The 21,609-nt window shown below is 42.9% G+C and overlaps 3 protein-coding genes across 6 annotated transcripts in view; 1 reads left to right on the plus strand and 2 right to left on the minus strand.

The window, feature by feature from the left end:
* Positions 1–708: 708 nt before the first annotated feature.
* On the minus strand, positions 709–11,232 carry ipo8 (importin 8). 3 transcript variants are annotated; one of them, XM_057323704.1, is made up of 25 exons: positions 11,000–11,232; positions 10,073–10,154; positions 9,834–9,990; positions 9,603–9,761; positions 9,362–9,518; positions 8,998–9,087; positions 8,813–8,907; positions 8,586–8,670; positions 8,319–8,453; positions 8,142–8,241; positions 7,841–7,917; positions 7,477–7,593; positions 7,270–7,359; positions 6,249–6,414; positions 5,985–6,145; positions 5,773–5,898; positions 5,373–5,439; positions 4,927–5,052; positions 4,605–4,702; positions 4,427–4,522; positions 4,091–4,311; positions 3,308–3,513; positions 1,852–2,076; positions 1,608–1,737; positions 709–1,526 (listed from the first exon to the last, which is right to left on the minus strand). In XM_057323704.1, coding segments are annotated over exons 1-25 (3,051 nt in total). In that variant the 5' UTR covers positions 11,084–11,232; the 3' UTR covers positions 709–1,525. The 3 variants fall into 3 exon arrangements, with proteins under 3 accessions (XP_057179687.1, XP_057179688.1, XP_057179686.1); XM_057323705.1 differs by having other exon boundaries at positions 710–1,529; positions 8,813–8,904; XM_057323703.1 differs by having other exon boundaries at positions 710–1,529.
* Positions 11,233–11,604: 372 nt separating this feature from the next.
* On the plus strand, positions 11,605–15,754 carry kics2 (KICSTOR subunit 2). The gene is made up of 3 exons (XM_057323706.1): positions 11,605–12,134; positions 12,496–12,784; positions 14,097–15,754. The coding sequence occupies exons 1-3, from the start codon at positions 11,906–11,908 to the stop codon at positions 14,914–14,916; spliced, it is 1,338 nt and encodes a 445-aa protein (XP_057179689.1). The 5' UTR covers positions 11,605–11,905; the 3' UTR covers positions 14,917–15,754.
* A 162-nt stretch (positions 15,755–15,916) lies between these two features.
* The window catches only part of srgap1b (SLIT-ROBO Rho GTPase activating protein 1b), a 27,230-nt gene continuing 21,537 nt past the window's right edge, over positions 15,917–21,609 (minus strand). The window contains exons 16-22 of one of the 2 annotated variants that reach the window (XM_057323702.1): positions 21,446–21,551; positions 20,450–20,674; positions 19,757–19,827; positions 19,460–19,637; positions 19,235–19,369; positions 18,774–19,140; positions 15,917–18,281 (exon numbers count right to left, since the gene is read on the minus strand). In XM_057323702.1, the coding sequence (XP_057179685.1) occupies positions 17,865–18,281; positions 18,774–19,140; positions 19,235–19,369; positions 19,460–19,637; positions 19,757–19,827; positions 20,450–20,674; positions 21,446–21,551 (1,499 nt within the window). In that variant the 3' untranslated portion in view covers positions 15,917–17,864. Of the gene's footprint in view, positions 18,282–18,773; positions 19,141–19,234; positions 19,370–19,459; positions 19,638–19,747; positions 19,828–20,449; positions 20,675–21,445; positions 21,552–21,609 lie in introns of both variants that reach the window. The other variant, XM_057323701.1, reaches the window with a different exon arrangement.

Consider the following 21,609-nt stretch of genomic DNA (forward strand, 5'->3'; position numbering starts at 1 on the left):
TTTACATCAGTAGTAAACTATAGTATTTTGGAGGACTATGGTTTCCAAGGTAACAAGAATGCAAAAATTCCAGAGAATATAATGATTGAGGAGAATAGACTTAGAGAGAGAAAACAAATCTAAATTAGAGCACAGAGATCCTGCAGCTTTCACACAGGAAATCAATAAAGAAATGTGGGATATTTCACACAATGATTTCAATGCCTTGACCGTGACCTAAGCTTCCATGCTGGAGCGTTCATAAGCAAATTGCTCTGGGATCGGACGTACTAATAGATTCTAACATTCATTATGATAAATGTACATTTAAAGATACTCTGACGGGGCAACATCTGGCTAAACATGATTTTATGCCTGAAATGTTAAAAAAAGGGGTGGGGCCTGTTTAAATGCATCTGGTGGCTCTCCCTGTGGTCAAATCACTCTTGCAACCAGATGTGAACTTCAATTAATGCTAATGGTGATGAGTTTTGCATTGAGACATTATTTTCCTGACAATCAAATAACCCATACCAAAAACGATTTAAATGTATAAAATATACTGTAGCAATAATAATATTTATAAAATGTTATATTTACATTATTATGATTATATAATCACACAACACTATAAATATAATAATTCATGTAAAAAATATAGTATAAATAAATTATTAAAAATATTATTTAAACTGTAAAGTACATTTTAAAAAACAGCGCAGTATTTATTGTACTGAATTCAGTGTAGGCTGAGGGAAAAAAAGAAATGTAAATTTAAAAAAAGTGTTCTTAAATTGTCATGAAATTGCCGTCACAATATAAAAAAATAAAACAAACATAAACCACTGTGCAAAACCACACAAATAACTGCACAAACAATTAGTGTTACATAGTTTTTTATCACTTAAGTTAATTCTGAAAATGTACTGTTACAAAAACAACCTCTTGAAACATACAAACATATACGACAAATATAAACATCATCCTTCTTACAGTACATCCGGCCAGTGCACATTTCATCTGTTTGGGGAGAAAGATCCCGACATTTCTCTGACCATCACAGTTAACCACTCCCCCAATCTGTGTGTGTCTTACTCTCTGTCTGAAGCTGAGCCTTCATCTGTCTGTCTGTCTGTCTGAAGCCTGACCCGTCGTCTTACCTCACTGCCTCAGTCGACTTCGTCACTCATTCATTGCGACTGCAGTAGAGATTGAAAGAGAAAAACAGAATAACGTCCATTTACTTAGAGACACACACACACAATTCTGTACAAATGTGCAGCCAAACACACACAGCTCCAGGGAAGTGGGTGACCTAGAGTAACCTCATCGACCTCAAAGGGACAACACATCTCTGTCCAGTCTCAAAGATGCCTCGGTATTCCTTGGATAGTCTCGGTTCTGAAGAGCTTGCTGTGGTTTCGCCGACCCCTGGCTCCGCGTTGTCTCTAGTATCGAGAGGTCAGGGTGGACCGTTTCCATGTCTGAACACTTCTAGGGCAAGTCCTTAAAAGATCGGCTCTCCCCGTCTCGGAATAACTGGGTCTCTTCTGAGAGGGAATGAGGCGATGTTGAATGACTTCAAGAATCATCCCAGTCAGAAAGTTTCCTAGCACACACATACTCACCACAGCCCTTTGACCCCTGCACTTCTCCTCTGCTGACAGATGTTGTAGATCTCCTGCAGTTGCTTCTTCTGGTCTTCACTTAGCGAGGATGTGAGCGACTGATACCAACTTGCATCTGAACTTTGAACACCTGCCACAGAAAAGTTTACTCATACGTGAGTCTAAATACTTATTCGATCTAGTTTTACAAGCGTAACTTCAGTGAATCTATATCACACAAAAAACTGAAAGAATGCGTGCGTACGGAGTAGAGACGCTGTAAAAAACTGGTATTCGTCCTCTCCGTTGTCATAGTCCAGCGGCGTGTTGTATTCCTCTAATGGTGTCCCCTCAAGAGCGTCATCATCCCAGTACTCTTCGTCGTCGTCATCATCTTCCTCATCCTCATTGTCGCTCCCGGTGGGCATGCAGGATGAGTGCAGGGGCATTGATTTCTCTCCAACCTCATCCTCGTCGCTGGGAATCTCCTCTGCAAAACAGATTCAGATTCATGTATCTGTCAACAGTGAGCGGGAGGAATCGAAAGGGTGGTCTGTTGTAAATATAGGGATTAGGTTCCTGTGCACCTCGTACTACTTCACGCACCAGTGAAGAAAAAACCCAACAGTCAGATATTGAGCTAAAGGAGTGTTGTGAATAAGTGTAGATCTGAATTTGTGTATTTGGGTTCTGAAGTCCTATTTCGGGTTTGGAATGATGTTCAACAAACACGTGCCAGTTGCGATACAATCCGTTCTCATTCAACTGTAAAACACGATGACTAATGACCAACCTGAAGATATATACTGTATGCCAGGAATAGTACTTCCTGTGTGAGGATTAGTGTACCTAAAGACTTCAGAGAGAGAGAAAAAACACAAATACATTCAAAAGCAACAACAACCAGAAGATTAGATTCAAGAGGACACCGCATAAAGACTTCATTACATTCTGTTTGCAATTCTTTCCCCCTAATATGGACGTTTTTCGACTTTTGTAGCACTATCAACTTATGTTTACTTTCTCGGGGACTGTTTAACCACACGCCGTCATATGCACTATTTATGTGGATAAACAGAATTTACTCAGAACTGTCCCACAATGCACGGTGTCTACTGTCTGTACGGTTTCGCAGATGTTATTACATTGGCCCTTATGCAATATCTGCGGTAACCGTTTTACGTCCAAAAATAGTGACGTCAAATTAGCACCAGAACCTGAAAGGGACATAGGGCTGGGACGATATATCGTGTCATGTTTAGGCTCAGTTTCTCAATGGATTACGGTTAAACGCCGCCACATCCGAAAGCCAGAGCGCGCTCTCGAGTAGGCGTATTCGGACGCAACATTAGTATACGCACGTCCGAATCTCACAAGAAATTCTCCACCACCCGGATATTTCTCAGCTACTGTTTTATGAATACTGACGGATCGGACATACTATTCGTTCACCTACTACTTTTTGTCTACTATATAGCAAGGAAGTATGCCATTTCGAACGCAGCCGTAGTGATTTTAGATCGAGCGGTACTTCCTACTGATCAAAGAGCCGTAGTTCACGGAAGAGCTGTGCATAAAACAGAATCGAAGCCTCTCTGATTTCAGAATCGACATAGACAGGTATAATTAGTGTGAATCGCGATATATATCGTCACAGGCCTAAAGGGAAAGCGCTCTTGGCTGAAGCGCAAGAAAAACTGCCCACTTCCCCAATTTCTCACCGTTTTCATCTTCCTCCGAGCCTTGAGCTCTGGACAGCGGCTCTGGCTTGTTGAGGACTCGGGAGGCGTAGATATGCTTTAATCCCAGGAAGAGGAGGAGGACGGAGGGGATGATCTGCCCTGCAACCTCCTGTAGTGCAGCGGGACGGCTGGGCAGCTCCATCAGAACGCTGAGGCCAATGATGCACATCTTACGGTCGTGCAGTCTGCGGGAAGGATAACCACAATCATTGAAATCATGAAAGCATTCACTGACAAAAGAAAGTTCAAAACATTGGTTTTGTTAATAATGCCTACAATAATAATGGCTTTATACAAATATGTTTGCCATAGTGTGACTAACAAATTGCAAAACAAATGAGGGGAAATTGAGTTTATTTATGAATACAACAATACAACCAAATAAAAAATGATATATCAATGTGAATATCCAGCACTTAAAAAATGATTTATTAATCTAAATGAAACAAATCTCACACAAATACCACAGTTATACAGTCTGATTTTTAAGTCACTTCATTCGATTTCAATTTTTATTTATTTCTTGTCTGCCCGATTTGAAAATGATTTGAAATAAAAATTAAATCCGATTTGAGAAATGGAACTGGAATTTTCCATTCAATACTCCATGTTACACAAACCCTGTCGGAAACATCTGCAAAAACTGAGATAAAGGTGTTTAACCTCAATCAGCTGATCCAGATCACACTGATATGAGCAATCACTCTTAATAAAGTGCATCTGCACCGCCTGCCCTCAGAAAGCCATTTCAAGCACACTCACCCTAAGAAAAACTCTGTGTCGTTCATCCATTGGTTGATAAACTGCGCTGTGATTGGCTCAGGGCTGTGGGGGAAGCGGATGTTCTCCAGCGTGTGTATCAGCAGGGTGGGGTTATAGTACAGAGCGGCGATTACCACCTGAAGACACATGGTGCGCAACTCGCTGGACTTCACGCCACGCGTTAACCGCTCCAACACTGCCTCCACGAACAGAGGAATGCACTAAAATACACACGCATAGTCATTCCATGATGTTACATCACTGGGTAAACTTGGGATACATCTTATTTAAAACTGCACAAAATAAAACCTTTCAACACAATATAACACATCTGACCTGGTCAATCCCGCGTCCACGGCACTGTAATATAATGACCTCTAGAAGTTTGGCAGCATGGCATTCTGGGTCTTCTCCAGCATCACTTGTTAGGACCTGGGTGTGGCACAATTAATATTTGTTTACAAGTCTATGAATCACAAGCTGTTTTTCTAAGAACACATGTAAGGAAACAAACCTTTTTGCACATAGTGTAAATGACCTCAAGGTGCTTGGGATTCGACAGCAGCATATTTGTGTCTACGGTCACGTAATTGTGCAAGAGAGGCATCATATCTACATAAGCAGGGTAATATATCACATCGTTAACAGAGCAGTCAATACAGTCACAGTCATTTAAATGATGAAAGCAGGTATGCACATCCATCAAACTAATGACTTTGTCAACATAGTTCATAGGATGATTTATAGGTAAAGGCGGAGCCAAAAAGATCAAGTCCAGGCTTGGCTTTTGGCTCCGTTTCAAATGACAGGTATGGGGTTTGATGTGCGTTCGAGACCTGTGAAGTAGTCAAAGCAGTCGTGCTGGAAGACGTCGTACAGGACCCCCAACAGCTGCCACATCTGAGGCGAGACAGACTGACAAGTGAGTCCGAAGGCCAACGACAAGATCTCCTCATAAAACTCTGAGAGAGAGGAAGAGTTATGTGTGAGCACACGCAGAATTATGTTTGACCGATTCATCACTTGTTTGCAATACTATGTTAATATGGATTTGGAACTAAAGCGCCCCCATGTGGTTGTATGTTGTAATAAGTCTGACATCACATTACACGCCCGCAACTGCAGTTGAAATGAAAAAGTTTAGATAGTTTTGTCAGTGCAAAAAGCTGTCCTTGAGATTGATTCATGAGTTTGAAAAAACTGCATTGAGCATTTTCATATCGTGTCGGAACACAAGAGGAAAACTGTGGTCCACACACACACACACACACACCTGCCATACCTATGATGGGTTTCTGCAGAACAAGACCGATGACCTGCAGACAAATCCCCTCCAGCTGCTGAGTGATCTAACACAAACCAAAACAGCATGTTAACTGATGTTGTCAGATGTTATTAAACCAAACAGAATATTTGCAAACAGCGATTCACACCGAGTTAGGATTCACTAAAAACAGCAGCAGCAGCAGCAGCAGCAAAACAAAGCGAAGCACAAAACAAACAAGGTGTTGGACTTATTCTGCATGCATATCCATACTGACAAAATCATTCTAGACTTTAAAATAAGCCCCCATTGACTTCCATAGTAGGAATAAAAATGACTGTGGGAAGTCAACGGGGGCGACATGCATTGTTTTGATTACTTTTCCCAGCAAAACGTAGGTCTTGAGCAGTGTCCAAACCTCTTTATGATCCTCCATGACTGTAAGAATAGTGTCTATGGTGCTAAGAATACCGAGAGCCATCACAGTCTTATCTTCACTTTCCTCGTATTCTTCGCTCTGGAGAACCTTGCTGAAGATCTCTGCCTGCATCACACAAAGCAAATTGAACAAAACCATCTTCATGACTTACCATGTGAGAAACAATAGCTCGATATCATTAAGCACAGTACCAGGTTCTGCGTCATGTCCACCGCTATCATGGCCACCTCCTGGTTGTATTCGCAGATCATCTTCTGGATGACGCTGGTGAGGTCGTCGTTTTCCGTTTCTTTGATGACGTGGAGTAATTCTTGCATGATGGATCTTACGAAGGGTCGGATATAGACCTTAGCTGCAACCACATACAGTTTCATTCACCCCATGTAACTCATCTGAAATGCTTTATACGAGTCAGGTGAAAAGAGATTTGACCGTCTGTCTGTTTACGTTCTGACCTTGTTCCTGATTGCTCACAAGAGTCTGCAATGCAATAGCTGCCTCCACTTTGACAGGCATCTCCTTATCGTCCACCAGGTTCTGCTTGACCAACTCCACGGCGTTCCTCAGGACCAGCTCATTGTGGAACTTGAGAGGGCTGAACGAGTGCAGCACCCAGCACGACTGCACACAGACCATCAGAATGCCCACACTTATGTCTCCATGGAAACCAACGCGGCAATTTTGGAGTTAGCCGTATATGAATATTGCGTCAGCACTCACGCACCCTCATGCCACTTCGACACTAAATGTCACATAATGATGCGGTCACGTCAGATGTTACGTAAGCGATGGCAAACGCTATTAATTCTCACGTCTCGTAACTGGTCTCAGTGCAAGTTTAGGTATGGGAATGAGCTTTAGAGGAGTAGTTCACCTTCAAAATGAAAATTCTGACATCATTTACACGGCCTCTTGTCATTTCAAACTTGTTTGACTTTCTTTCTTCTGCAGAACACAAAAGAAGATATTTTGAAGAATGTGGTTGACAGCCCCCCATTCACTTGCATTGGCAAGAAGTAAACAGGGGCTGTGCTGTTCTGTTACCAACATTTTTCAAAATATCTTCTTTCGTGTTCTGCAGAAGAAAGAAAGTCACACAGGTTTGAAATGACACGAGGGCGTGTAAATGATTCATTTTGAAGGTGAACTGCTCCTTTAAGAACATTTAAGCAATCAACTACCTGCATTATTGTACGGCTGCAGAATATAGTGCACAAGTCTATGATCCACTTTTCTGATCGTGTCGTTCTTCAAAACATCCGTTGTGTTTACCGAAGGAAGAAAATCACACAGATGTGCGACAAAACCAGGGTGGGTGAATACTAACAAAATCTTCATATTTGGGCGAACTGAATCTCAGCTGGTTGCAGGTTTTACACCTAAACTCTTACACTCTGTCTGGAAAATACCAAGAAAAAGCACCTGTTCATCATTATCATGTGTGCATTAACACCGTCTAGACTCACACACACTTACCCTGGCTCTTAAATATCCCAGATTAGAGTTCAGCAGAGGAAAAACATAGTTTTGTAACACGAGCTCCATCTGGTCCCTGTACATCCGCTTCTGCAAAGACACAAAACACAGAAAAAATCAACACGGACATTGATTTGGATAAAAGCGTCTGCCAAATGCACAAATGCAACTGCGAACACACATCAGATTTTGATGATTGAACCTCACCTTGAGCAGGGGCTGAGCCAAGGCACCTATGACATGCAGTGCCCCATCCTTCCTGCGGGGGTCAGCGTTGGGGTCCATGAGAATCTGATGACAAAACTCCATCATCTGAGGCAAGACCTGAAAATCACCAGGGAAGGTTTAAAAACTCTGAACTAAAGTAATACAAAAAAAGTACAGCACAGTCCACTTACAAACCATTCGCTCCAAAACGCGAAAAAAACTAAAAAGGACTTGTGATCCACAAGATCGGACAATGGGAGTCTGCACAACTGAAGGAAGCTCTCGGAAGCTGCTTTCCAATAAAAACACAAGAAATCTAAGAGCATCCATGTAAACAATAGCTCTGGTGTGAAGATGCACGAACCTCTTTCCTTTTCCTGGCTGCTTTACACAATAGAGTCTGAGCGGCCGTGGCAGGGAAAACATGATCATCATACATATCTACAGAGACAATCAGATTATATCACAATTAACCATCAGCCAATCACATCATTTCTATCCTGAGTTCATCTAATGATTGATGATCTAATGAGATGAAAAAACTGCAGGCTTTTGGCAGTATCTGATATAACTTCATATACATTAAACTCATATAATGTCCTGGTGACGTCTTGAGCAACAGAGACGAAAAATCAACTCTAACATTGACATTCAAGCGCACTGACTGAATTTCATGCGAATATACTCGTAAGGATCTTCCTGCCATAGTCGTTCATCTTCCTCTTTATAGCACATGAGAGGAAACACCACCTCCTGCGTTATAGTCTACAGAGAAAGAGAGATATTAAGCTTCCTGAAAGTCATCATTTATATGAAATCATTTTGCTTCACTTTCTTCTCACCTGCATGTGCGGTTTCATGTGTTTCCATGTAACTGAATGCGAGACGCCATGTGTCATGTAACTCAACGTCTGCTGGAGAACCCGAGGACTGACGTACTGCTTCTGTCTGTGCTGATCGATCACTTTTAACAACACCTGCAATAACACCAATATCATTTCATTTAGACATAAATATGTCTGTAAAAACCATAAATACATTGGCATGCGCACCGGATGTCATCACTGTACCATGACGCACTACACTATGCTTTGGTAAGCGCTTCATACCTGCTGAATCCCTACAGCGTACGTTTTCAAGAAAAAGTCAGCAAACTCGAAATATTCCTTTGTGACATTTCCTGGACTCCCGTATCTGAAACAAGAAAGTCCTTTGAACCGTACTGTGTGGACGTGATGAGTCCGTATTGAAACGTATAGAGGTATTTACTCATCGTGAAGTTTCTCTTCGTATAAACAAGGGCAAATGAGGTTTGTGTCTCGGTGTGCTCACCTACCTCTCAAACGTTCTTGTGAGGATGTGCAAAGCCCATTTCTTGCACTTCCACCAGATCAGCTCAGGTCGATCATCCTCGTCGACTTCAAGAGTCTCCTTAAAATCATTCGACAGACAGACTTACGTTTTCTCAAAGAGAATGATGCTTTATAACGAAGGCTGATGCCAAGCCATCAACAAACTTACCGCTGGGATGCCACGGTCAACAACCGACCTTAGAATCTCCATCCAGTGCGTCACGACTGTGTTATTGAGCAGCTGTAGGGGGAGGGAATACTGCACACGCACACACACAGACAGACACACGGACAGACACACACAGACACCCCCACACACAGACACACATTATGGTTCTTTGCATTTATTTGAACACCTTTTTTTATGCATTAAACATTATAGTTCAGTTTAGTAGAAATCAATGTATAAATCTAATATATAGCGCTAATTTTTGTATAAATGAGTCAATTTGACCTTTTTTTAATGCACTCTTTACGACAATGTATTTTACTCAACGTTTTCGCATGCAAACAAGTGGCGCACAAGCACACACCTGCACAAGTGCGTGGAAGATCTTCAGGATCTGTTTCTGTATGAGCACTGAGATGAAAGTAGCGTCGGACAGGAGCTGTGCGATGATCTGCTGGATCCGTGGCAGAAAGATCTGCATCGCAGTCAAAAGGGGGTCCCGCTCCTCTGCCTTCCTGAACCTGACCACCACAGATCCAGATTAAGTAAACAAACACCCTGTCAATTTGAAACCCCTTAAGGTGACAATCTTTGCACTCACTTACTCGTAGGTTTTGACGAGTTGGTAGAGGGCGAGCAGACTGCCGTACCAGCTTCCACTGTTTTGTGACTGCAGATACAGGTTGATCTTATCCACCACACCCGTCCACCGCCCGGGAAAATCATGCTTTATTATGGCACGCAAGCATACCGTCAACTGAGCCCTAGCAAGCAAACGGCAAAGTCAGTTTGGCATCTTACCACTCGCAGTCATCACACAAACAACACTGACTCGCCTTATGGACTCCGGACAGCGAATGATGGCCTCCACCATATTTTCTCGGATCTGGCCACGGTCATTCTCATGGATATTGAAGGGAAAGGCCACCTCCCCCAACATGGGCTCTCGGTCCTGCCAGTACTGGCTCACCATGTTCTTCAGGTAGATGGCAGCTGCAGAGAGGAAGCGATGTCATCAACTTTCATCCAATCGCAGTGCAGCAAACATTCTATTCACAGGTACAGTGTCTCTTACCTGCCTGTCGCACAGGGAACTCCACCTGGTCTGACACAATGATCTGCAGCAAAGTGGGGGCGAAGTTGATGATCTTGTAGGACTGAAAGAGACACGTGGGAATTTGAAATATTGGGCGACAGAAAGCTACCATAACTGAATTATCAATCTGCAATCCTGCCTGATTTTTCCAGATTCATGCGTTTTCTGTATCAGCCAACTGGTGTCGCATCAAATGATGACCCAGCATAGTATCAAAAGTGTTTGTATAGAATGTTTCCCTCACAATTGAATGGACATGAACGATAACAAAACAGCAAACGAGCAAAACAAACCCTGCCAGACCCAGATCTGTGATCTGCTGGAAGCAGTGACTTTACACAGAGGGCTTTGTATTGGCTGTTGGAAGTGAGGATTGCGTAGAGTTGCATCATTGGTCTGATTCACATGGAACAGAACCAGGACACAATGAAAAAGGTCCTACCAACCCGTATCACAGAATAACATGAGACCTGGTGGATGCTTATATCATCTGCAGTAGTACCACATCACTAATCGCAATATTATGGAGTTATTTTTCTGTTGCATTCAAAATTTTCAAAACATTTCTATCAAATGTTTCAGAACACAAAGAACAATACACTAATAATATTACGTTTTTGTGCATTTTTCCCAGGGGGACAATCGTGTGTGTCTGCATCCCATCCCATCTGCATTCTCTATTGTTGCACAGTGATCCCATTGATTTACAGCCAATGCAACTAGTTTATAAACCACATTTGATCAATCATATAAACAGATAACAGAACTGTGATCGATATCTTAAGCACGATTAAGTATTGGTCTGCCTTGTGCATTAACGTCATGCTACAGCAAAGACTTTAAAGACATATCTGGTCTCGTCTGTTCTTGAAAGAAACAACAAACTTCTTCAGATGGACGACTGACCTGGTTGAGTTCATTCTCAGCCGCTACTCTTAGATTGGGATCTATGGTGCCCTTTAAAGCCTGTACGATGCGATTGGGATCCATGAGGCCCGGTGCGATGGATTAACCCGATCAAACTTTCGATTATCGGACAACTGCACGGACGATTAGATGTGTCGGGTCTTACATGCAGCCCACAGCCCTTCCCCAGTTTGCCGACAACCGACTGTCATCGTCGCAAAGAACAACGCCGCCGGGTCCTGCAGAACGAGTCCTTACAAAATAAAGGTCTTAGATATTGTACATATAAATGACAATAATAACTTACAATAATTTCCTTACTAAACAGAATAATTACATTTCGTAAGATTTGGAGATGTTTAAAAAGGGTTCTAAAGAAGAGTATATAAATCATGCTATTTAAATGAAGAAATAGCCTACTGTGATTTATACAATTAAAAATGGTAAAAATGAGGTAAATTGATATTTGGCAACTGTGGCAAAATAAATATAACAATATAATAAAACTCCCTATAAAATAATCCTGTAAAATATATTTAAGTTAATATTATTAACTTGTAAAAAACTGTATCTGCACATTTTAGTATTTGTACATTCGCGTTGTCGATAGATAAAGTCCCGTTCGACTTGCCGTAGTGTTGACACTGAATCGCGTCATGGTGGCACTGAGCGCTAAACATGTATATTTTACATACAAAAAACGACCCAATTCTCTTGAATTTATTTGCTTAGCTTATTTACCACTCGCAACCGTCTTATCCACCACCAACCGACCCAAACATACATAAACAGTCTTTAAGGAAAACTAACTAGAGAGATCGCATGAATGTGCTGCAGCTGTCAGCGAATCTCACTCACTCACTCACGTCTGTCCGGACCGGACCACGCTGATCTTTCACTTGAATCATGTCTGAAGAAGACCTTCGGCCGGTTCCGAAAGAGCGAGCCGTTCTGGAAAGTTTCTTCACCCAGCTCGGGACTTTCTGGTTTGACAGGGCGAAGGATTACGTGGAGAAAGAGAAGGACGCCAGTAAGAGCGCAGGGGCCATATGGGCGTCATTACTGGCCGCTCTCGCTCACCTGGCAGCTGCGGAGAAAGCTTACCACAACATGACTTTTCTGGGACAGAAACTAGGTATGAGATATTCTGCAAGAATGCAGTAACAGTATTTTACATGATCAAAAACTGTGGGTTTATTGTGTGATATCAGAAACAGTGAAATCATAGTCCTCTTTATTTTTTGGTTGTCTTGACATTGGGTTTGTTTGCCTTGTCACACATGTTCAGCAATTCACTCTCAAAACTAGAGAAAAACAGAGGGAGTGCATAGTTGTATCATTTGAATACAGCAGGTGGCGCCACTTGGCCAAACCTAATGCACCTCCTTCTGTACCGTTCACAGTCGGTTATCTATTAAGGCGACACACTAGTAAAGGCCCTTTTCAAAGTGATTTGTCATTTCATGAGCGTGTCTGCGTTGTGCTGCAACCTGCAGGTGGCCAGTCATTCTTCAGCCGGAAGGACTCCTTCAGGTCTATTTATACATCTTTGCACAATGAACTGAAGAAGGTGGTCTCCACGGGTCGCCACACACCCGGGGCCTCCACTCTTAACCTGGAGGATTTGCTGTCCCATTTATCCGAGCAGCTGTGTCATTTCACACAGGCCAGGATGGAGATCGCAGACTTCTATGAGAAGTTGCATTCGTTGGGCAGCCAGAAGACTGTCGACTCTGAGGAGCTTGTGAGCACCCTGGAGACCATTTTGCAGAAGTACAGTTCCAGGTGGGCTCTGTGTTACAGCTTAGACTTTAAAGATCAAGTTTATTTGGTATTTAAATGGCTAAAATGGTTAAAGAGTCTGACCAAAAAATGATGTTTGTGTTTGTTAAATAGAGCGCGTTTTGCTATCCCACCAGGTGGAGCCTCCTCCTCTTCTGCATTGAATGTCAGCATTGGTTTTAAGCGGATGCCCATCAACGTTGTCGTAGATCTTTATTTATATTCCTCGTATTTTTCTCCACAATTACAAAGTTGCTCATACTGATATAACTAGTCTCACGTAGAAGTGTCATTTTAGATGTTGTTTATTCTTAGTATATGTGGAAAAATGACCTAAATCTGACATGCGTTAAACATTTCACATGCTCTCGTGTTCATTTTAGCAAGGCGGCAAATGAGATTTATGAACAAGCTGTATGTGAGCTTTAAATATGTTTAATGACGTCTGAAGCTCAGCGCTTCCCTACTGGCTGCTCAAGGTGAATTCTGCACTTTGCCAAAAGGAGACGAGGAACGCTAGAGAGGGAGAGACAGAAAAGATAGATGATTCACTCCGAGAGCTAGAAAGATTGACGCCATCTCAGGAGTAGAGGAGACAAGATCTCTGCGCGGTATCTGATCAATTCATCTGTCAGACAAGCGCTTGGATGCAGAGACTCGGCCTTGACCTTGAACATCACCAGACGTTATTTGCTTTTATTATACATGTAAATACAAACACGTTTTTCCAAACACTACCTTCTAGTCCATTGTTGAGACAAACAGATGCCGAAAGCTTTGGCAAGAATGGAAAAATGGTTGTTAATGGTTTACATACGGTGGAAGCTGCACATTAAGCAAGGACGGCAGAAAGATTGTAAGATCAGAACCGCTCCACAAAGTGAACTTTTTCCTTCTGTCAGAGATTTGTTTTCCTCTCTCTCGGTCATCGGTCTCATCCGACCATTCTCGCTGTCTGGCTGCCTGCTAAGACATGTAATTAATGATCAGTCAGGGGTGAAGAATTTTCCCGCTGCTGCTGAATGCAGGAGGTGTCATGAGCTCAATGCGGCCCTGCAGTCTCGTGACCGTCTCCAGCGCTAATGAGAAAAACGAACAAGCCGCTGCGGCTTCTCTCGCTCACAAAAAACGGAACCACAGACTGCAGGATTCAAATGAAAATCGTATAAAGTGGCGTATCCCATCATGTCCATTCGGTGCAGGTTCCTGTAGTTCAACTGGTAGAGCATTGCGTTAGTAACACAAAGGTCACGGGTACACTGATCAAACGTATGCCTTTGGATAATTTAAATGTAAATGTCATTCTGTGCTGCAGATTCCACCATCCCATCCTGAGCCGTCTAGAAAGCAGCTTTCAAGTAGAAGTGGATGTTCTGACGCAGCTGTTGCGATGCCAGGCACAAATCTCAGAGTGGCATTTCCTGCCGTCTCTTTTGAACCTCCACGGCGCCCATTCCAAACTGCAGACCTGGGGTCAGGTGTTCGAACGCCAACGCGAGACCAGGAAACACCTGTTCGGCGGTCAATCCCAGAAGGCCGTGCAGCCCCCACATCTCTACTTGTGGCTGCAGCGTCTGCAGGCGGCACTCCTGGCCAAGTTCAGCTTTTACTTCCACGAGGCGCTCGGCCGGCAGACGTCGCAGTCCGAAATGAAAGCCATGACGGCGCGCACCTTCCCCGATTACTTCGGCAAGATCTCCGGCTTTATCCGCAAACACGACGCTTTCAACGTCTCCTTGATCTTTGATAATCAAGGATCAGAAAGCTTCCAGGGACACGGCTACCACCATCCACATTCATACCGCGAAGCCCCCAAAGGCGTGGACCAGTTCCCAGCCGTGGTGTCACTTCCTGGAGGAGAGAGGCCGGTTACGCACTGGCCTAATGTTATCATGATCATGAGCGACCGCTCGACGGACCTCAACACTCTGGATAAGGTGGTCCATTTCTATGACGATAAAGTCCAAAGTACCTACTTTCTTACCCGGCCTGAACCCCACTTCACTGTAGTGGTGATCTTCGATGGAAAGAAATCAGAGAGAGACTCTAACATTGTGGCATTCCTGCAGGAACTAACCGGATCGCTAAGAAACTCCAAACCTTTCACAACACTTAAACCAGGCTCCAAGGGCTGAACTGTCGCTCACGCTCTCAGTCGTTTTAAGAACCCGCACGTGTCAGTTTATCACTCTTTGTGGACATGAAATGTTCTCGAATATTAAAGAGGTCCAAAAACATCACGAGACAAACCATTTCAGACCAAAGACAAATATCAGCTATTATTTTCAGCATGTGCTCTTCTGATGGTTAAAATGAGTTTTCTGTTCGCAGTTGTGCAAAAGGGACCTGTTGGCAAGAATTTTCTCTTTTTATTGATAGTTTACAATGTGCAACATTTTTATTGCTTTGATTTTATCGATTTCTCCAACTACTGTGAAGTTAAAGTGCTTACTAAATAAAGTTTTCAGTTCTTTAATGTTTTATAATTGCATTGCATTAAAACGATATTTGTAGACAAAGAAATCTTTTTTCAAAATAAAGCAAATTTTTACCTCGACTTCATCTGCCAAGTTGAGGTGCATGATGGGAAAAGTTGCCTTGTGGTAAAGGGGAGACTGTATTCTGCTCACGCAACTGCAAACAACTCCCGTGTAAGCCGCAAAAGCATCCTCGACTCTTCCTAAGTTTTTTAACAGCAAGAACCAAAGGTTGTTATTATTAGTACGGTTTCTGGGCTGCAGACTCGAGGGTCATGTGAGTTTTGCTATATTTAAAAGACAATGCTTGACTCACCGTGCAATATTGCAAAATATCGATTTGCGGCATATTCTGGGCCAGGACCACCTACTTAGACAGGAATTGATTGACATCTAAATTTGGTCTATTGCCCCATAAAGCATAGGATTATCTAAAAAAATAAAACATTACCATAAAACTTTGAAAAGGAATAAAAAAAAGATCAGTCCCTGAAATAAAGAGGAAAGTACACGGAATACACAGTTAGTCATTTACATGCACAGCGATGTTAAATATGGCAGGTCTTTAAATAAACTGCCGTGAGACCGTGGGTGTGACGTCCCAGACTAACTGTAGTCTATTATTATAAAGAATCCTACATGGCACAGATGAGACTTATCAACATCCTTTATTTCAAAGACATTCAGTTTCGACACGTTTTAAAATGCACTGGAACATGATTTGATGCTACATGCCAATACAGTCCTATACATGAAAGTGCGACATCACAATGGATTAAATGTACATATTTATTATTCGTTTAGGTTATTAAACATCTGAAAAGAGCTCTATTTATTATTTAACTTGTGGAACGATTCTTCAGAAAGCGACAGCAGCACGCACCCTTGGCAGACCAGGCTCCTGCATTCAACGTGTTTCCTGAAAGGCACTTTCATGTCAACACAAGTGTGTGTGTGTGTGCGTGTGTGTGTGTGTGTGTGGGTGGAGTGATGGTCTTGCAGGTCGCTTGGTAAATGAACAGAGGGTGAAGGTGCACAGCAAAATCACCAGTGTTAAAAAAGGTCAAATTAACACTCGCAGTGTTTATAGAATCCACATTTTGAGTGTGTGGATTATGACTGCGTGTTCATTTGACCTTTTTTAACACTGGTGATTTTACTGTGTGGGCATCTAATACACCAGCAAGCTTAGGGGGTCGTGTATGCGGTGGCAGAGTGACGAAGACCCCAACGTTAAACATACAGTACACTCAGAATCAGTAAAGAGATACAAAATATAACGAGTAGAAAACGTAAGCGAGAAGCAGTCAAAAAAAGTGAAAAACGATTATTCTGTTAGTGTATAAAAAATTGAACCAAGGCTGTTTGGTAGACGTAGAGCATCTCATCACAAAACAATTTCCCCCTCCATGCATAATATTTACAGACAGACTACACACCCTCACACAATCAGCTCTTACGCACACACAAAACACACATAAACCGTTCATTTTCATATGCAATAAGTTACATGTTCTCAGCAAGCACTCTCTGCTGTACAAGCGTGAATTATCCATCATCTTACGCACGCACGAGCCTGTTTAACATGAATGGTTTTTGCGTGTTGCAAAGAGGGTCTGCCATCGACAATCTCACATACACACGTACATTGGAAGCACAGGGGACATTGAAAATAAAGGACTGAAAACGGTCATCGTCCATTAGTGGAGCAGCAGCGGAAATGTTACTGAACGACCTGAGAGAGGGCGTGGCTTGGCAGCAGAAGTCACATGCTTCTTGCCAACGTCCGTAACGTCAATTTCTCAGATGGATACGGTCGAGTCTCCGTCATTTTTCTTGAAACTTGGTTCACATTAAAACTCCCACGTCGTCCAATCAGGCTTTCAGGGTTTGCGTTTCCACGGTAAAGGGGGAGGTTAATCTGGTGATCAAGGCTTGGCGTGGTATTAAGAGTGAAAAACACGTGGAACATTCATATTTTTTAATACATTCTGTGTTCCCCGGTCACCTTGTTTCCCGACGGAAGGCTAGATGAGTGGCTTGAAAAAATGACATTCCCCATCCACTTCCACTAAGTGATAACGTTCCCAATTTTCCCAAGAGGCACCAATATTCCTGTAAATTGGCCGTTTGAATCGAAGCGTTAAAGAAAGCAGCAGCAACTCATAAGATCGACTCCACACACAATCCTCTGTGGTAGTAAGGCCTAACAAATATAGAAGGGCTCGAAATACATTGCACCGAAGGAGGACTCAATGGAACGTCCCGATCTAAAGCTCCCAAAAAACAAAACGGTACTTCCTGTACAGACAATCCCAACCAGTGTCTCTCCGCTGTCTCTGAATGTGTTCCTCGGAAAATGTATCTACACACAGACACGGTAAAGTCCTATTCACTTAGAGAATACACACACACCACCCTGACAACACGTTAATGGATTATAATATCATAGACTAACTCTATCGGACCGCTCCGTGTAAACTAGCTATCGGCCGTACAATCATGTCATTAAGAGATTAACCCTGTTTACTTTCTTTAGTCTCGACCCATCGCCGCGGGTCAGTCTTAAACCCTGTTTGCGTCAGTTGGACCCTTTGGATCTCGGCTCACATAGTGCCAGATTTGTCGCTGCCGAAGCTCAAAGGGGGATTCAGGGGCTGCTGGGAAGGAGGAGGGTTGGCTTTTGGAAGAATGGGCGGTTTGGGGCGTAGGGCGGGCGGACGGAGCGTCACGCCCATGCGGGGCGAGGCGATGGGCTTGAAGGTGGCCACCAGGTCATTGGAGCGCCGGGACGAAGGGCCGGGCAGTGGGGGAAGAGAAGGCAGGGGGCTTATGGGACTGAGGGGGCTCGGGGAATCAGAAGGGCTGGATAAGCTGGAAGGGGTGGAGCCAGATGGACATGAAGGGCTGCTTTTCACCTGCTCCAGGGTGTCCAGCACCAGGTCAGGAGCTGCGGTCTTTCCGTTCTGCCTTTCTAGCTCGCGCAGCTCATTTAACGCTAGACTCATGGTTTCCTGTAGGTCCTGGAGAGAGAGAAAGAGCGTTACTTGTTTGAGTGTTACTAGTAGGATAATATTCATTTTTGACTTAACTTAAAAATAGTGTTACGAAAAATACTATTATAATGTTACGAAAAATGTGACCTAAAATAATGTCCCAAAAGACTATTTTGCTTAAAAACAGCATTACGAAAAAAGACTATTCTACTTAAAAATAACGTTACAAAATAAAAAGCGAATACATTTTTTTTAATAAATAAATTTTTTTTTTTTTGACAAAATTAAATTCTACTTAAAAATAATGTTATACATTTTTTTACTTAAATTAATGTTACAAAAGACTATTTTGCTCAAAAATAATGTTACAAAAATAACAATTCTACTTAAAAATAACAAAAAAAGACTATTATAATTAAGAATAACGTTGTGAAAAAAGACTAATCTACTTAAAATGCATTTTTACTTAAAAGTAAGGTTACGAAAAAAGACTATTTAATGAAAAAGACTTGTACAAACCTGGGCCATAGTGTGAGGGTTCAGCGTCTGTGTGCGTTGCACAGGTAACCCACAATGCAATGTGGATGGAGACTGTAGAGACCGTATCGGAGGGCTCTCTCGTTCCCGCTCCCTACGCAGGGACTCGTGTCGGCTGATGTTGGCATTGACCGTGCCATTGGATGTGCCGTTGTGTCCTGTGCGTCTGTGGTGCTCGGGACTGTCCAGGGCACAGCTGTTTCCACGCAGCAGCTCCCTAGGGCTAAAGTGACCCGTTACGGTCACCGTCACCGGGGGAGAGCTGCGTTCCAGCCCGTTGCCATGGCAGTGCCCGTCGCTCAGGCGACCGGGGACCCGGCGCAGAAGGGCCTCCGTCCTCTTCCTGTGTCTGAGAATTTTTGCATAAAAGAGGAAATAATTGAAAATACGCAGATAAAAGTGAGCAGGAGGTCATCTCCTCTCCACAGTGTGTGCGAGCTCACCGGCTGATGAAGGTCTCTGGTATTCTTGGTTCAGTAGGAGATGTAAGAGACCGCCTGGAGCTGACTTCATCCGAAGGTGTGGTGCTGGTCTCACTGTCTGTTTTCTGGCTCAGTGTATCTGACATGGCCTCATCCCTGAAATGCATCATCCAGAAATATATTTATCCATCATTCCAACATCAGAATTTAAACCAATTGAGCTGCATCCACAGTTTGCAAACTGACTCCTGCAGTGTGACGTATTGATGTGGTATAAGTCCATCAATGCCGTTGTGACGTCCCTCCCACCAATCCTCAGACGCTCTCTGAAACAGCAGCAGTGTGGCGCCTTTCTTAAAAGTGAGCTCCCGTCCAGAGCGCCCAACATAGTCAAACTTTGCTAAGGCCTCCGCAGGCTCAGCCTCTGAAAGAAAGACATTATTGAGCGGGACTCACACATAGCGAGTTTTCATTGGAAATGAGAATGTATTGTGTGACATTTTGTTTGTATAGACATGCGTATGCATGCATTACCCTCCTCACTCGTCTGGGTTTCTGTCCCTCCGTCCTGCTCTCCTTCCTCAAACGCTCCCGGCTCACTGTAGGGACTTTCACTGCAATGAAAAATACACACAGCAAAACAATCAAAATAAATGTTATCAATATTATATATAAAAAAAAGAGGACAAAAAGCACACACATCAACCTCAAATGGGTGCTCGACCAAAAAAACGAATGAAGGATTATATACACAAAAGTCTGCACACCAAAGCTCCAAAAAAATTTTTTTGGAGCTTTGATGTGCTGACTTTTGTGTATAATCCATCAATATTATTCAAAAAATATATTATTATAACCTGGAAATAACCTAATTTCCAAATTAGGTTTATCGGGTTGAATAGGTTTTTTACTCATTTTAAACAAACGACAAGTTCTTTTTTACTCACTTCTACTCAATTAATAAAAGTATTTTTTAGTACTGCAAAATAAAAGCATTTTACTAGTGGTCTTAGACTCCTGTACACTCTTTAATGAATCTAAATATACTACATACAATTTACTGAATATGTATAAGCACATATATAAGCCCCATCTCTGAACAATAATACACCATCGTACATTTTTGTAAGGGAAATTAAGAGACACACATGTGCTCACAGACACAGACACACACGCACACGCACACGCACACACACACACACACACACACACACACACACACACACACACACTCACCAGTACTCCGTATTGCTCATGCACTTCTCATAAACCGGCCCCTCCAGTTCTTTGGTGTCAGGGAAGATGGTCTCATGGTGGATGATGATGGTTTTGACGATCTCGTTGACGTGCGCCTGACACGAGACCTGGTCCAGAAGATCCGGGGTGGGCATCAGAGTGGGACCGAAACAGATCGCCAGGTTTCCAGGGTCCATCATGTTCTCATCACTATATTGGGACAAACTAGGAACGAAAATCAAGAATAACTACTCTGAACTTGAAGCGGCTGTCTAACTATAATGTTTTTTCTGTATTATGTATCAAATATATTTTTTAGAATACAGACAGGTAACAAATTTCAGAATGGAAGTTGTAGCAAACTTTTCTCAGTGCTGTGGGATTCTGGGTAATCTTTTACTGCTCTGAGCTGAATACGAAGCTTGCATCTGTTGACTGGTTGCATTTTCTCAGGTGTACAACTAGGCTTTCATAATCACACTGGATCTTTTTTAGCGGGTGACTCATAAATTCCATAATCGCACCTTCTCTCTTTGCACCTTTACCCAACACTCTCTCTCGCTCGCTCCGTCTGTCTCTCGTGCCATCTTACCATCTCTCTCGGCACAGACATGGGAGCGGATTTAATTTCCGGTGTGAAAATGGATGCTTAGTTTAGCCACTATTCTCCTATTCAATGAGACACTTGAGCTTTGCAATTGAGAGAGTGAGTTTGTCTGCGAGTGAGTGTTTGTGGGTTGGAGAACAAAATGAATATTTCATATGAAGCATATAGAGGGAATTGTGCATATGGGGCGGGGTTCACTTAGCTCTACTTTGGGGGCAAAACTGTCCCAAAAGTCCGCTGAACCCGACCAAGTCTATATCTGGGAACGCCCTCAAACGTAGAAATAATTCATAAAGCGAGGGAGGGAGGGATGACTAAAGCTCGATCAATAAATGCTGGGTATAAAAAAAGCGACTTCCACAAATATGTGCGTTTTCGAGAACACTCACTGGTTGAGGAATGCAAACAGGTATCTCATAACCACCAGCGTTGGCCGTGGCGTCGTCGTCAGGATCTTTCGGATGGAGAGAGCTCTCTCGTACAGACTCTCGGTTCCTGTTGAAGGTTTGTAAACAAGGAAAAAAGTCCCATGTGCTCAAACAGGCAGAGACGC

Source organism: Triplophysa rosa, linkage group LG24 (genome assembly GCF_024868665.1).
Source record: "Triplophysa rosa linkage group LG24, Trosa_1v2, whole genome shotgun sequence".
In the NCBI taxonomy this organism is placed as follows: Eukaryota; Metazoa; Chordata; class Actinopteri; order Cypriniformes; family Nemacheilidae; genus Triplophysa; species Triplophysa rosa.